Consider the following 17,224-nt stretch of genomic DNA (forward strand, 5'->3'; position numbering starts at 1 on the left):
AATTAAACCCTCACTAAAATTTCTACTTTTACAGTATATTCTTTAATAATTATGTGTGATATGTATGGTCCATCAGGGGTGCTTACCAAAACTATACTGACTGAAAGGCAGAATCAGTGGTGTCAGCATGATAAGACACGGTTACATATAAAAGGTGATGAGGAGTTTAATTTCGAGTCGACAAAACATATAATATAATACAACGTTATTCGCTTGTGATATTTTCTGCAGTAATATTATGTAGGAGTTGAGGTTTCATTTTTGTCACAGTTAAGGAACAAGAATAGAATTTGCTCATTTAAAAGTTTTTTATGTGTTAATACTCTGCCCTGCCATGCTGGCTTCTAATGATGTCATGGAAAATTTCCTGTATTTGTGTATATAATTATGTATTGATTTATGTGTTTAAGTTTCTTTTCATTAGACAGCCAATAAATATAATAAAAAAAGAATATATTTACTTTGAAAATTAGGTGAATTTTTTGTTTACTTTAAGTTTATCCTTTGTTTGGCTGTTTTTCAAATTTTAAAAAGAATTTCCTTTCAAAAAACTTCCTACTGTGCATGTGTTACCGACTATCACCCAATCAGAAGCAAGTTTACAGACACACCTCCAGTGGACGTATTCAGTTGACTAGTATAGTTTAAGTCTAGTGAATATTGGAAAAGTTATATTTAGCCCAAAGTACAACACACTGTCATTTTTCCAAACATATTGATATACCTGTTGTAAATAGTTTCAGGAATGATAAACCAATATTTTTTCTAAAAGTTAGTGTATTGGAAACAAAAAAGTATTAAAAAACAGGATGGTGATTTTATTATGATAGTTGCACAAAGGTGCCCATCCATTCTTGTGGGGAACCTGCAGTTCCTATGTCAGGGTTATTAAATGCAAATATATAGAAATAGTGATTTGACCTAAATTGTTTCAGTGTGAATACAAAACAGGAACAAAAAACATTACTCTTTTGGAGAATTTTGTAAGTTTCTCATTCTGTATTTCTGAGAATAAGTGACTTGTTTTTCTTAGGGTGGCTTATCTTCCCTTATTAATACCCTTCCCAAAATAAGTCTCTAGTAATTGTTTATTTTGTTATGTATTTTGTAATCTTATCTTTCTTACCTTAGCTAATCTGTGATTTTTTTTCAGCTATTAATGACACATATTTACAGTTCTTTGATAAATCTTGTGCTAAAGTGGTCCTATTTGAACTTGGTTGACAATTTACCAACTTTACAGAATCTAATACAGATTATCTTGTATAATACAAATTAATTTTTCAAACTGTTCAAAAAGGTTAATATATTACATGGGTAGGAAAACACTACTTTCAGTGTTGCACATGAATTTAAACTGTAAGAACCATAAAGGAAGGTAATAAAAGAACTATAAAGGGAGGTAATAAAAGAGCTATAAAGAGGGAGGTAATAAAAGAGCTATAAAGGGAGGTAATAAAAGAGCTATAAGGGAGGTAATATAAGAGTTATAAAGGGAGGTAATAAAAGAGCTATAAAGGGAGGTAAAAAGAACACTTACTTTAGTCTTTATGACTAAATTCTAAAATTTCTGAGACAACTGTAAAAAAATTACAAGAAACTGATAATAAATGAAATATTAAGTTCATTACAAAAACATTGCAGCCACATTATGAACAGTTCAAGTATATATTCAGTCAAGTTTGCCTCAATTTGTTTTTTAGCTCATCTGATTTTTTGAAAAAAAATGATGAGTTATTGTCATCACTTGAGCGGTTGTCGGCGTCGGCGTCGGAGTCGGCGTCGGCGTCGGCGTTGCCTGGTTAAGTTTTATGTTTAGGTCAGCTTTTCTCCTAAACTATCAAAGCTATTGCTTTGAAACTTGGAATACTTGTTCACCATCATAAGCTGACCCTGTACATCAAGAAACATAACTCCATCTTGCTTTTTGCAAGATTTATGGCCCCTTTTGTACTTAGAAAATATCAGATTTCTTGGTTAAGTTTTATGTTTAGGTCAACTTTTCTCCTAAACTATCAAAGCTATTGCTTTGAAACTTGGAATACTTGTTCACCATCATAAGAAGACCCTGTACATCAAGAAACATAACTCCATCTTGCTTTTTGCAAGAATTATTGCCCCTTTTGGACTTAGAAAATCAGTTTTCTTGGTTAAGTTTTATGTTTAGGTCAGCTTTTATCCTAAACTATCAAAGCTATTCCTTTAAAACTTGCAACACTTGTTCACCATCATAAGCTGACCCTGTACAGCAAGAAACATAACTCCATCCTGCTTTTTGCAAGATTTATGGCCCCTTTGGACTTAGAAAATATCAGATTTCTTGGTTAAGTTTTATGTTTAGGTCAACTTTTTCTCTTAAACTATCAAAGCTATTGCTTTAAAACTTGCAGCTCTTGTTCACCATCATAAGCTGACCCTGTACAGCAAGCAACATAACTCCATCCTGCTTTTTGCAATAATTATTGCCCCTTTTGGACTTAGAAAAATCATTTTCTTGGTTGAATATTATGTTTAAGTCAACTTTTCTCATAAACTATCAAAGCTATTGCTTTAAAACTTGCAACAGTTTTTCACCATCATAAGTGGACACTGTACATCAAGAAACATAACTCTATCCTGCTTTTTGCAAGAGTGATGGCCGTTTTTAGACTTAGAAAATCATGGGTATCATGGGTAGGACAATATTTCTATTATACAAAAAAAATCAGATGAGCGTCAGCACCCGCTAGGCGGTGCTCTTGTTATTTACTTGAAACAAGTTGAGGAGAAGCATATTGTTTCACGATGTCGTGTTCTGTAGGTCATTTTTTCATACATCATGTTTTTTGTTGTTTTTTTTCTACTTAGATTTCCGTGAAGAAATATTAAATTTTTAATCAGAAAATAACAAACTTATAACTTTATGCGGAAAAAAAAGCCACAGAATTGCCAAAAGATTAAGAAGGCAGCCCTCTTTTTGTCAAGTGACCAAATCCAAAAATACAGCAGTGTAAGCTGTGAAACTCCGGGAAGCTAGTTTCATTTTCTGTATTTCTGAAAATTATTTACTTCATTATGACATTTTTTTTTTCTGTGATATGTTTCTAATTATACTTTGGAATGTGCAGATATTTTTTAAAGATAGAAAATGAAAATTGTCTTCGTAGAAATCAACTCTGCGTACATGCTATTTCTACCCCAGAAGTCACTTAGTATACATATAAAGGAAATTTCATTGAATTTATGGAACCAGTAATTGTTAGACCTTGCTGTTCAGATAAAAGTGCGTCAAGTTATAATAATTTGGACATTGAGTGTATTACAGATAAAAATTGTCAGTGCACGGACTTTGAGAAAATGGAAACTGGATATGAACATGATCCTGATGGGAAAAATGATACAGACTTAGAAGCATTGAAACCTCCAAAAACTCTCAGTGATTTGATAGAGGGCCTTCATAAAATTTTTGCCCATGGCACAGTAAACGTTGATTTTGTTAAAGCATTTATGGGCATGTACGAGAGTAATTACAAAGAATGGAAGAAATTTGCTATGTGGGATGTGCACAGGTTTGTGAAGAGTTTTAATGCATATTTATTAAAGTTAAGGATACTTCACTTTTTTTTTCATACAAATTTATGAAATGGTCTTTTAACTACAAGTATTGTGATTATATAATTAATTGTGCAAGTTCTATAATTATGTACTCGTAATGGAATATAGTTTAATTAATATAAAGGTAAAGGCAAGGGTAATTAAAGGTAATTTTTTTTTATTTATTTAGACTGACTCTCCAATAAACAATGACCCTTGTTTATTAGAACCATACTGTGATGGTCATTAGCCCCCAACTGTGCTGGTGAAGACAGAAATCCCTTGGCCCACTGCCAAAATCTAGGCCTTTAAGTACGCTTCGCTTTTTATGGAATATAGTTTAATATAAAGGTAAAGGTAAAGGTAAATTTTATTTACCGTGGCTTTGTGAAACAATGAACATAAGCTCTGTAGAGTTTTTGAGCTACCCTTTTCAAAGAAATGTTAAAATCATTTATACCTTACCTCCAGCCACTGGCACTAGAATCACATAAAGGGTGGTAATTAAAGAGCTATAAAGGGAGGTAAAAAGAACACTTACTGTAATCTTAATGAAACTTCCTAATTAATAATCAAAATTAATATTCTTAAATTTCTGAGATATTTACTGTAAAAAATTACAATAAACTGATAGTTGATGAAATTTTAAATTCATAACAAAAAACATATCAGCCATATTATGAACAAGTAGTTGATTTATATGAAATAAGGAAAAAAATCGGGAGATATTAAAATATCGAAAAAACTGAAGTCGAGATAACGGTTTTGGACTGTATATTAAATCCAGTTCGCTCCATTTGTTTGTTGAGGAGAAACATTATTTCACAATGTCTGTAGGTCATCTTTTTTCATACCTTATGTGTTTTTGTTTTACTTAGATTTACCTAAGAAATATTATATTTTTAGCTCGACTATTTGAATTTTGAGCAAATTATGCTTATTTTTTCCATGCCTCTGACATGTATTTTGAGCAAATTATGCCCCCTTTTAGACTTAGAAAATTTTGGTTAAAGTTTTACATGGAAGTTATAATCTCCAAAACTAATGCAGATATTGATTTGAAACTTCACATGTGTCTTCGGGGTTATAAAACCAGTTGATAGCAGCAAGTCCCATAACTCTGACCTTCATTTTGGCCAAATTATGCCCCCTTTTGGACTTAGCAAATTCTGGTTAAAGTTTTGCGTGCAAGTACATACAGCTATTACTAAAAGGCATATAGATTTGAAACTTATTTTTTCTTTTTCTAGATCAATTACTAACCTCACTGGATCAAGTTCCATAACTCTGGCATGTATTTTGGGCAAATTATGCCTCCTTTTGGACTTTGAAAATTCTGGTTAAAGTTTTACATGCGAGTTTCTATCTCCAAAACTTATGCAGATATTGAATTGAAACTTCACATGTGCCTTAGGGATTATAAAACTAGTTGATAGCAGCAAGTCCCATAACTGATATGCATTTTGGTCAAATTATTCCCCCTTTTGAACTTAAAACTCTTTTGATATTTAACCTTTTTAGGTAATATTTTCCTGCCTCTGGGACAATATTTCGAGTAGTCGAGCTTGGCTGTCTTACGGACAGCTCTTGTTAATCAGGAAATAACAAAGTTATTACAAATTTTAATGGGGAAAAAAAGCTGTAGAATTGCTAAAGATTAGGAAGGCAGCACTCTTTAGGCATAAAAAAAAAGAATTGTTTGTTTCCGGTATCCCGACCTACACGAAATTTTTGGCCCTACCCTAAATGTTTTTATGGCCTTGGAGAATAATTTTTTCAACTTTTTGACAAAAAGTTGCAAAACTGCACTTTTAATGCTTTAAACATGGTCAGTGATGTTAAAAATCACCTTACTGATGCTCTAAAGGCATTATCCCTTTTATCTGTATACATTTTTTGACACAAAAATAATTTCTGAGAAGTCTCTCTTAATAAAAAAAAATTCCAAAAAAAAAAAAATTTCTGACGTACCTACCTTAATTTTTTTGAGCATTTTACCAGAAACAAAGAATTTTTTTTTAGGCCTTATGCCAAGTGACTAAATCCATAAAGACACCTCAGTTCTGAAACTTGGGCGAATTTAGTTTCATTTCCTGTATTTCTGAAAATTATTGACTTCATTATGACTTGGATTTAATTTTTTTTCTGTGACATGTTTCTAATTATAATTATCATAGAATGCGCAAAAGAAAGTTACCTTCTCAAAACATATATTCGTGTTTCATTCAATCTATGAAACAAGTCTGTACTGTAAAAGTACATATTTTCGTTGGGTCAAAATTTCATGAATTTGAAATTTTGAGTTTGTTCACGAGAATTGATATTTGCAAAATTGTAAAAATGGTATCCTACTTGAATTAGAATTAAACTAAATGGTTAATATTTATGCGAGGATTAATTTTCGCAAGATGTAGGACCGTGCAAATATAATGAAAATTAAACCCTGATGAAAATTTCTGCTTTTACAGTAATCAATGACATGAAACTAAATTGAATTACATTTTTTTTTTTTTTTTTTTTTTTTTGGATTTAACGTTGCACCGACACATGATAGGTCATATGGCGACTTTCCAGCTTTAATGGTGGAGGAAGACCCCAGGTGCCCATCCGTGCATTATTTCATCACGAGCGGGCACCTGGGTAGAACCACCGACCTTCCGTAAGCCAGTTGAATTACATTAGATATGAAATAAAGATGTTTAGAAAGTTTATTTATTTTTTGTACAAGGGTTATTTAAGGGTACCTTGGTATCAAAGGGTGAAAGGGGTAGAGTATCTGGTTCCTGGTTTGCTTCTTGGCCATGTCATACAAAAGGATAGTGGAACCAGTAGCTGCCTTGCTTGACACTCAGCATTTAAATTTGGACATCCTTGTTGTGATAGATTAAATAATTAAGGAATGATGTGTCAAGAGTGAATAATATATAAGTAGTAGAATTTTCTCAAAAGAGTAGTTGCCCTTGAATTACTTTGTCCTTGAACATGCCAAGTATCTGCAATTTATTTGCTGTAAAAAATGGAAAATTACGACCAAAAATAAAATCACTGACAAGTAAGGGAGATAACTTAAATTGTTACTTACATTTCATGTATACAATTTCTCTCCCTTGCAGGATGTAGAAAAATTCACCTTGCATGAAAAATGGCACAAATCACTCTGTTTCAGACATTGATATTATCTATATGTGGGTTAATAATTGCTTGTCATAGATGTAATGTAGATCATGTATAGCAACATTTTTGATGCAATGGTTTTCTGAGTTGCAGAAGTTATGCATGATATTGTAGATTTTGTAGTATTCACGATGGTTTTGTGCTGATATTTTCAAATAATGCCGCCTTGATACTAATCTGCATTGTGTACAAAAACATATTAAATCACTCAGCTGTCTTGTATTCCTAACCCTGACCATGCTGCACAAGATTGATTCTGCCTTTGCAACCAGTGTAGACCAAGATCAGCCTGCACATCCGTGCAGTCTGATCATGGTCTGCACTGTTTGCTATTCAGTCAGTAAATTGTCAATGGACACCCCTTTGAATAATAAATGGTATTACCCAAACTACAAGATGGACCAGTCCGTTATAGAAATTTAGCATGGTACGGGTTGACACCACAGCAATGAAATCACTACATAAACCTTACACGAAAAGTACATAAAATATATAACACAAAAATAAGACTATTAAAAGAAGTCTATAAGATTTTTTTTTCTCCATATTTTCCAGGTTCACCGGAATTTTTTTTGATATTTATTTAACATTTACATAGACTTTCTTAGCTTGTCGGGTTTTTGAAAAAAAAATCTACAAGGTAATTTTGACACTGATTGTCGGCATCGTCGTTGGTTAAAATTTTAGTTTTAGGTGCACATTCTCTCAAAGACTGTAACAACTACAGCTTTGAAACTTTGCACACTTGTTTATCGTCATAAGATTACTATCTAGGCCAATAACCGTAACTCTAGCTTGCATTTTGTCAGAATTACGGCCCTTTTTGTTCTTAGAAAATCTGTACTATAACTCTTTTCTTACATATTGTCCAGCACTTGCAGACAAGCAATGGCACCTGTAGGTGGTGCTCTTGTTTAAGATTATAGGTCAGAAGCTTGTTTCATGTTTAGTTAACTTTTTTTTTCTCGTATTTTTCAGGTATACTCGAAACTTGGTTGATGCTGGAAATGGGAAGTTTAACTTGATGGTTCTGTGTTGGAATGAAGCTCAGGGTTCCAGTATTCATAGTCATGCAGACGCTCATTGTTTCATGAAGGTAGACTGGTTTTATTTTTACATTTAATTTATTGATTTAGTCACTCGAATGCATGCAGAGGCTCATTGTTTCATGAAGGTAGACTGATTTAATTTATACATTTAATTTAGTAATTTAGTCACTCGAATGCATGCAGATGCTCATTGTTTCATGAAGGTAGACTCCGGTTTTTGGCTCGACTTTTCGAAGAAAAAGTAGAGCTATTGCACTCGCCCCTGTGTCGGCGTCGGCGTCGCCATTGGTTAAAGTTTTTTATACAGTCAAATATCTCTGTTACTATCAAAGCTATTGACTTAAAACTTCAAATAGTTATTTACTATCAAAGTCTACATCAGGAGAATGAATCCCCATAAAAACTCTGATTTGAATTTTGACAGAGTTATGCCACTTTTTAACTTAGAATTTTTGGTTAAAGTTTTTGATAAAGTCAAATTTCTCTGTTACTATCAAAGCTATTGACTTGAAAATTAAAATAATTATTTACTATCAAAGTATACACCAGGAGAAACAATCCCCATAACTCTAATTGGAATTTTGATAGAGTTATGCATCTTTTTAACTTAGAATTTTTGGTAAAAGTTTTTGATAAAGTCAAATTTCTCTGTTACTATCAAAACTATTGACTTGAAACTTAAAATAGTTATTTACTATCAAAGTCTACATCAGGAGAAACAATCCCCATAATTCTGATTTGAATTTTGACAGAGTTATGCCCCTTTTTAACTTAGATTTTTTGGTTAACTCAAAATGAAGTGGATTGGGAGACCAACAAAATGGTGACAGTCAGTGAAAATGTATGCATTTATCAGGGAAAAGTCTTGGAATTTCATGACATATAGACGTCATAATAGTGTGATGTTGTACAAAAAAAAAAGACAAAAACAATGGAAAAAATGAACATCCGCTAATGGAAAAAATGAACATCTGACAATGGACAAAATGAACATCCACTGCAAATGTTTGGTGAATAGTGAAACAGTTTTTGCATTTTAGGTTTGGTTGATGCAAAGATTTAGCTATACCCTCAGTCGATATCATTTTTTTCCAGGTTGATAAATCCTTATTATAGACCTCGCTGAAATTCAGTAATTGTATAATAATCTTTGCAAAGATTTTAATATGCTGTATATTTTGTAGGTATTGGATGGACAGGTACAAGAGCAGCTATATGATTGGCCGTCCGAGTCCGAGGGCGAAAAACAAATGAACCTGAAAGCCGTTAGCAAATATGAGAAAAACCAGGTTGCATATATCTGCGGTAAGTTATATAGTATAGCTGAACTTTTCATCAGGGTTTAACTTTCGCTTTACATCTTGCGAAAATTCATCCTCACGTAACTATTTACCATAAGTATAATTTGAGCCACGCCATGAGAAAACCAACATAGTGGCTTTGCGACCAGCATGGATCCAGACCAGCCTGCGCATCTGCGCAGTCTGGTCAGGATCCATGCTGTTCGCTTTCAGAGCCTATAGCAATTAGAGAAACTTTTAGCGAACAGCATGGATCCTGACCAGACTGCGTGGATGCGCAGGTTGGTCTGGATCCATGCTGGTCGCCAACCCACTCTGTTGGTTTTCTCATGGTGCGGCTCATTTAAATTCAAATATGATACCATTTTTACAATTTCATGAATATTAATAATGAAACCTCTCAAACATACGCAAAATTTCAAAGAATATTAAGTGTCTAAAAGTGTCTTTTCTTGTATAATCATAAAACAAGTTAAATAAAATAATGCAATTTAGTCATTTATTTGAGGTTAATAAATTCATTGTTGACACAAAAACAGATAAATTTTATCATAATTATGTATTAAGCTTTTTTTATCTGAAGCAGTGAAATTCCTTCTTTCTTACCCATTATGGATCAAGTAAATTTGGCCATCGTTTTCAATGTTTGAAACAAAGTGATTAAAGTAATGTGATACCAGAATTACTTAACATTTAGCCGACTGGCAGCAAGTGATTTTGCGTTTGCAACCAGTGCAGATCAAGATCAGCCTGCACATGCATGCAGTCTGATCATGATCTGCAATGTTCACTAGTCAGTCAGTATCGTTTTGGTAAGCACCCCTTTTAACAGTTAATGGTACTGTCCAAATTGAAAGATGGACAAGTTCATTATAGAAATTTAGCAGGGTAAGGGTTAATAGCTATACATTTGTACATCAAACATGTGACAAACAATTTTATCTAATAAGGGTATTTACTGTTGTATTATGGTCATTTTCTTGTATTTTCATTCAGATGACCTTGGGCTTCATCGCGTAGAGAATCCAAGCCACTCCGACAAAGCTGTGACTCTACACTTGTATTCTCCTCCGTTTGACGAGTGTGCATCGTTTGACGAGAAGACCGGACACAAAAATATGTGTAAGGTGACATTCTGGAGCAAGTTCGGTCACAGGACTCCTTATGTAAGACATTTTCTCTTTAGATTTTTGGTTTTGGTTAAGACGTCTTTATCACATTAATGTAGAAAATGTAATTAGGAGAAGAGATTTTTTTCCCCGCAAAGTTGCATGTTGGATTTATACAGATTAGCTGAAACAGTTTAAAAGATTACAGGCAAATTAAGCTCTGGAAAAGATTGAAATTATGGAAGAAATTGGTTATATTTATTTAAGGTAGCAGACCTGTTATGCAATTTCCGCGTGGTTACTTATTCTCCATATCCTGAGTCAGAGAAGTCACAAACACATGGACCTTTCTGTACCTGCCTGGAAATGCCAAAATTGCATACAGAGAGTCCATGAAATAGAAATTGCCAATTATCATTATGCGTCCACTACTTTAAGTTACATAGTTTCACAATAAAGGTCATATGAGCCGTGCCATGGGAAAACCAACGAAGTGGCTTTGCGACCAGCATGGATCCAGACCAGCCTGTGCATCCGCACAGCCTGGTCAGGATCCATGCTGTTCGCTAACGGTTTCTCTAATTGTTGTAGGCTTTAAAAGCGAACAGCATGGATCTTGACCAGACTGCATGGATGCGCAGGCTGGTCTGGATCCATGCTGGTTGCAAAGCCACTATGTTGGTTTTCTCATGGCACGGCTAATATGTTGACTTTGTTGTAATTAAGTTGTGTTGAACCACAGACCTTCTATAATCAATCTAGACAGCTTCCTTTACAGCTCATACATTTTTTGAACTCGATGCAGTAAGGGGCAAAAGTTTCGAAGTCAGTAATTTAACCTCTTATCTATCGATGTCTGGTTTCAAAGAAATATTCGTTCTTTATTTACAGAGGATTATGGTTTTTATAAGTTATTATAACATATTGCTAAGTACTGTTTGGCGCCATATAACCTATACTGTGTTGGTGCGCCGTAATACCCAAATAAATAAATAAGTTTTTGTTTCTTTCAGCAAGATAATCATTGGTCTAGAATTGTTTTTGTCTGGTCTAGTGTTACAGTAGCCCTATATTTTAATGAGATAATCACTGTTGTGGAATAGAAGCAAATTCTCCCTCATGTTAGGATGTTGCTCTGAGAAAGGACAGTTTCGGTTGTTTGGAAATGAGACTTGTAGGTCATTCGTCAGAAAAGCCAGCCCACTTAGCTCAATAGGAAGAGCACAGATTTTCAGAACGCAGGGTCTTGAGTTCGATTCCCGGGCAAGGCATATTGTGTTCTCTATGACAACTTGATAGAAGACATTGTGTCTGAAATCATATGTCCTCCACCTCTGATTCATGTGGAGAAGTTGGCAGTTACTTGCGGAGAACAGCCGAGTACTGGTACAGAATCCAGGAACACTGGTTAGGTTAACAGTTACTGTCCGCCGTTATATAACTGATAAGGGGCCTACGTAGCCGAGTGGTTAAAGTCGCTGACTTCAAAACACTTGCCCCTCATCGATGTGGGTTCGAGCCTCACTTGGGGCGTTGAATTCTTCATGTGAGGAAGCCATCCAGTTGGCTTACGGAGGGTGGTTGGTTCTACCCAGGTGCCCGCTCGTGATGAAATAATGCACAGAGGGGCACCTGGGTTCTTCCTCCACCATCAAAGCTGGAAAGTCGCCATATGACCTATAATTGTGTCGGTGCGACGTTAAACCCAACAAAATAAATAAATAAATATATAACTGATATACCGTTGAAAAATTGTGCTAAACCCAAAACAAACAAAACATTTACCATGCTGGCACCCCTTTTAACAGTTAATGGTACAGTCCAAATAGAAAGATAGATAAGTTCATTATAGAAATTTAGCAGGGAAAGGCTTGCATTACATTGCATCACTGTATTTTTTTTTATACATTCTCCATTTCTGTTGACGATATGTGATTATATTTCTATCACACAGGGAAAGACGGGTGCAGACTGCGATACAACCCCGGAGAACAACTAGGGACACGGACAGATGCACAGACACATATAAGCAGCATATATTAACCCAAATTAGTCAGCACTACATAACAAGTATATTAAACAGAATGACAGCACAGAGAAGCCATAACTTTATAGTTGTCGCAACGTTACCCATAAGTGTTATTTGCGCGATAAATAAGGCATGGGTATATAACTTTCTGTATTACGGAGCAAGGAACACACATTCTTTGTTGTGGACAGACAAAGGAATCCATTTCCAGCATAATAGGAGAGTATATAAATCCGTTCTCATAAAACTGGAGGACCCTTCTGCATCTTTCACCAGCTTAAACATTCACTGTTATGCTATAAATAGAATGTATAGATGAAATAGACCTGTTATTTGTTTTTAAAAATATCCTGCAGCATTGACTGGTCTGAGGCTGTAAACTTAATTTGTAGGCCAGTCTAATAACTCCTACATGTGATTGGTTGATTTTTAGCCTCACTCTGAAGTTGACCAATGGCAAGGTTGCATTTAAGACTGGTCTTCAAACTTAAGTTTTATAACCTCAGATCCAAAATAAATGTTGATGTTTTACAAAAGGGTGACTCCTTATTTTGCACAGATAATGCAGGGGTCACGCTGTCGATCGCCACTTGAGCCATTTGCGACAAAAAATTAAATGTGGCTCCGAAATTTTCTAATTGGCGAAAATGGCCAGAAGGTATGTCTGTCTGCAAAACTACGAATATTGCCAGTTTTACGAACCAAAAGGTGTGAAAAATCGATAATATGTGTAGACACAACATCCGTTATTGAAAGGGAGGGAGCCAATTTGCAAAATTTTTATTTGATCGGGTAGTTAATTGGCGATAACTAGATTATTGAATAACAAACTGGATAATTATAATCATTTTGTGCACTTGATAAGATTTTATGAGCAGTCGGCCGTTAGACAAATTTTCTATGATTGCCGAGGGTTAGTTTGGGCAAAGACAAATAAAAATGCTTTAGACACACAGAAATTGTAAGTATTGAATAGCTATGATGATAGAAAAGCAATAAAACATAGGTATTTTATCAAATATTTAATTCTAAATTACGTTTTCCGAATTTGTCACCCGTTTTCGCAACCGTGATTTTTGGATATTTCTGTCATTTCTGACGACATTTGTTAGTGCAATCTTAATAAAAAGCCAATAAAAAGTCTACATTTAAGAAAAGTATGACAACTGTTGCAAAAGGAGCTCTTATTTTGAAGTATTTTTCGAGAATAAAACATGCGAAGGCATTGAACTCCACCCACTTATAGGCAATGTGCAAAATAAGACACTGTTTTATTTAAACATTTTTTTTTCTTTTTTGACATCCTTATTTTAAATGTGATTTTCAGAATTTTTTTATTAAATGGCAGATGTTTGTAAAAATGATAATTTTAGAAATTAACACAAATTGATTTTCTAAATAGCTTTTTAAAGGGTAATACTAAGAAATATGTAATAACTACATTAAATTCTTGAGTAGTATGAGTTCTTTGGTACATATAATGTAGTCCTACAAGATCGTCAATGCTATGCGCTTCGCCGTTGTTGGCCTCATAATTTTATCTTCGGAAAAAGCAGTGGCTCAGAGAAAAAAATTCCCAGTGTGACACCTGTAATGTATATAATCTAGAAAGAATATGGATCTCTATCATGTTCAAAGACTATAGTACCTTTTTGTTGTCCTAAAAAGGGCTTAGCCCAATGCTATATTTTGCCAGTTCCATTTCATAAGATGTTAAAGAGTTGTGAATGGTATAGAAGAATGATGGTTGTTTTGTGGAGAGTTTTTGTGTAGCTTACAGAAGCTACAAAAACAAACAACCCATATATTTTTGCTTATAAAATGCATTATTAGGAGTCATATTTCCAGTTCAGAGGGTGGGGAGCATCTTACAAGTGTGTTCTACAAGAAAATTCAAGAAAAAAACAACCCAAGATTGCATGTTCTGTGTCATTTAAGTGAGTGCATCTTAAAGCTAAAATATATGGTACAGAATCTTGTTGCATTTTGTGTTAATTTAAATCGTTTCAACATATTTTAAAGAGCTTTTCAGCAACAGATGTTCAACATTTTTGCTAAGCATTTGCTATTTTTAGAATATATAAAGAAGAATTTGTTGTCAGTATATTTAAATTAACTTATGGGGGAAAAAATGTGTGTTGTTGGGGATAGGAATGTTTGAATGTTTTATGAGTGATTAAGCAGGTAAAGTGCTATTTTGTTATTGTTTTTCATTTTGTTTTAATTCAGATATGTCATATTTTGCTACTTTTAACGTCTTATTAAGACTTAAGTGAATGAAGTGCTACTTTGATGCTAGTTTTCATTTTTGTTTTAATTTAGAAATATCATATTTTTAGCTCACCTGAGCCAAAGGCTCATGGTGAGCTTTTGTGACCGCTCAATGTCCAGCGTCCGTTGTGCGTCGTCTGTCCGTCAACTTTTCCTAAAAAAATCTTCTTCTTGAAAACCACTGGGCAGAATTACACCAAACTTCACAGGAATGATCCTTGGGTGGCTCCCATTCAAAAATGTTCAAAGAATTTAATTCCATGCAGAACTCTGGTTGCCATGGCAACCGAAAGGAAAAACTTTAAAAATCCTCTTGTCCAAAACCACAGGGCCTAGGGCTTTGATATCTGGTGTGTAGCATCATCTAGTGGTCCTCTACCAAAGTTATTCAAATTATCCCCCTAGGTTCAAATATGGCCCCGCCCTGGGGGTCACATGGTTTATATAGACTTGTATAGGGAAATGTTCTTGTACAAAACCACATGGCCTAGGACTTTGATATTTGGTATGTAGCATTATCTAGTGGTCCTATTATCCTCATAGGATCAAATATGGCCCGCCCCGGGGGTCTTAAGTTTTACATAGACTTATATAGGAAAAAAGTTTAAAAATCTTCTTGTCTGAAACCACAACACTTAGACCTTTGATATTTGGTTTGTAGCATTGTCTTATGGTCCTCAACCAAAATTGTTCAAATTGTACCCCTGGGGTGAATGGAGGCCCTGCCCTGGGGGTCCCAAGTTTATATAGACTTATATAGGAAAAAGCTTTAAAAATTTTCTTGTCTGAAACCATACGACCTAGGCTTTTGATATTTGGTATGATGAATTGTCTAGTAGTCCTCTACCAAAATTGTTCAAATTATGCCCCTGGGGTTAAAAGAGGCCCCGCCCTTGGGTCACTTAGTTATTATGTGAGTTATATAGAAAAAAATACTTAAAAATCATCTGATCCTATTTCCAAGACTGTTTAATTATAATTACCTGATGACCCCAAGTAATATGATGTCACTTGACGGTGACCAAGACCTACTGACCTACTTTCTTGTTTGTTAAGATATAGCCTTGAAATTTTTATGACATACACAGTTTTGCACACAAATCGTAAAACTGAATTTCATTGACCATGAATGTGACCTACTGACTTTCTTAATATTTTATCATCAGTTTGACATTTGAAACATGTAGCTCATATTACTCAGATGAGCGATCCAGGGTCATCATGACCCTCTTGTTTAATTGATGTAAGCGTTTTTAGAGCACTTGTTGAATGCTATTGTGGCAAACAGTGCCTTAGTATTTCTCTGCCCTGGCCATTTCTTCTGATTGCAAAGTTGTAATATTTATGCTAGTCATGAATTCTTTTCTTGAAAATAATTATAACTCTGTCAGGTTACAGTCCATCTTAGTATTTGCTCAAACTTATTGGGCCTGTGAAAATTTGTTAGAGCCATTGGTATACTGATTCAGCAGAGATTCCGATAGTGCCATACTGTAAAATCTTTTAATTTCAGGGACATGAAATTTCGTGGATTTAATTTGGTGGACATGAAATTTCATGGTTTTGATCAAAACGGCAATTTTACTGGGATATAAATTCGTAGATTTCAACTTTTGAACATAAAATGAATGGGAATTTTACTTGATTATTTGAGTTAAATTTTAGGAATGCTGGCCTGTAGTTCGTACTATATGACCGACCTTTATTCTGCACGTGAAAATACATTTTTGATGTTGTGTAATGAAATGTTGATTGAATGGCTTTCTGGTCAATAGTCAAAACTATTACCCAAGGTCTTGATAAGATTAATAATGTACACTTATAAAATGGCTTGCAAGTCAATAGTCAAATCATTGGACTTTAAAACCATTCTGTATATAGAGATTATTACACTAGTGTCTATATTCAGCACATGAAAATAAATTTTTGATTTAATATAATAAAATGTTTATTGAATGGCTTTCTGGTCAATAGTCAAAACTGTTGTCCAAGGTCTTGATAAGATTAATAATATACATATATAAAATGGCTTCCCAGTCAATAGTCAAAACATTGGACTTTAAAGCCATTCAGTATATAGAGATTATTACACTAGTGTCTATATTCAGCACGTGAAAATAAATTTTTGATGTAATATAATAAAATGTTTATTGAATGGCTTTCTGGTCAGTAGTAAAAACTATTGCCCAATGTCTTGATAAGGTTAATAATATACACTTATAAAATGGCTTGCCAGTCAATAGTCAAAACATTGGTCTTGCAAGCCATTCAGTATATTACTTTTACAGAGCAGCCCACAGTTTGTTACAGGGTTTATTTCATGTTTGTTACACTTTTTACTAGGTTGCTAAACAGAATAAATTCATGGCAGTATATTCCTCAGTTTGTAAGAGCAATGCTTCCTTTGTATTTCAATATGTAACCTACATTGTTACTCGATAAACACTGCTGTATTTTTGTATATACCTCAATTTGTTAATTTCAGCACTTAGTCACAGCATTAACCCCATCTTGTTACAACCAAGACAAGTCTTCCTCTTGGGGAAAAATTCACATTTTGTTACAGCAGTGACACATTTGTTAGAACAGACAAGATTTTGTTATGGCACTTTAAGTCCCTGTTTTGATACAGAAAAGAAACTTTTTGTTTTAGATTAGAAAAGACCACATTTCGTTAAGTAAAACCACATTTTGTTTTCGGAAAATTTTGTTAAATCA

General features: G+C 34.1%; 1 protein-coding gene across 2 annotated transcripts in view; it reads left to right on the forward strand.

The window, feature by feature from the left end:
* Positions 1-16,891, forward strand: part of LOC123542809 (cysteine dioxygenase type 1-like) — a 33,619-nt gene extending 16,728 nt beyond the window's left edge. The window contains exons 1-5 of one of the 2 annotated variants that reach the window (XM_045328813.2): positions 3,168-3,548; positions 7,726-7,843; positions 8,981-9,101; positions 10,094-10,263; positions 12,161-16,891. In XM_045328813.2, coding sequence (XP_045184748.2) covers positions 3,223-3,548; positions 7,726-7,843; positions 8,981-9,101; positions 10,094-10,263; positions 12,161-12,205 — 780 coding nt within the window. In that variant the 5' untranslated portion in view covers positions 3,168-3,222 and the 3' untranslated portion in view covers positions 12,206-16,891. Of the gene's footprint in view, positions 1-3,167; positions 3,549-7,725; positions 7,844-8,980; positions 9,102-10,093; positions 10,264-12,160 lie in introns of those variants that run through there. The other variant, XM_045328814.2, reaches the window with a different exon arrangement.
* The last annotated feature ends 333 nt before the right edge of the window (positions 16,892-17,224 follow it).

The sequence above is a fragment of the Mercenaria mercenaria genome, chromosome 19 (assembly GCF_021730395.1).
Source record: "Mercenaria mercenaria strain notata chromosome 19, MADL_Memer_1, whole genome shotgun sequence".
Taxonomy (NCBI): domain Eukaryota; kingdom Metazoa; phylum Mollusca; class Bivalvia; order Venerida; family Veneridae; genus Mercenaria; species Mercenaria mercenaria.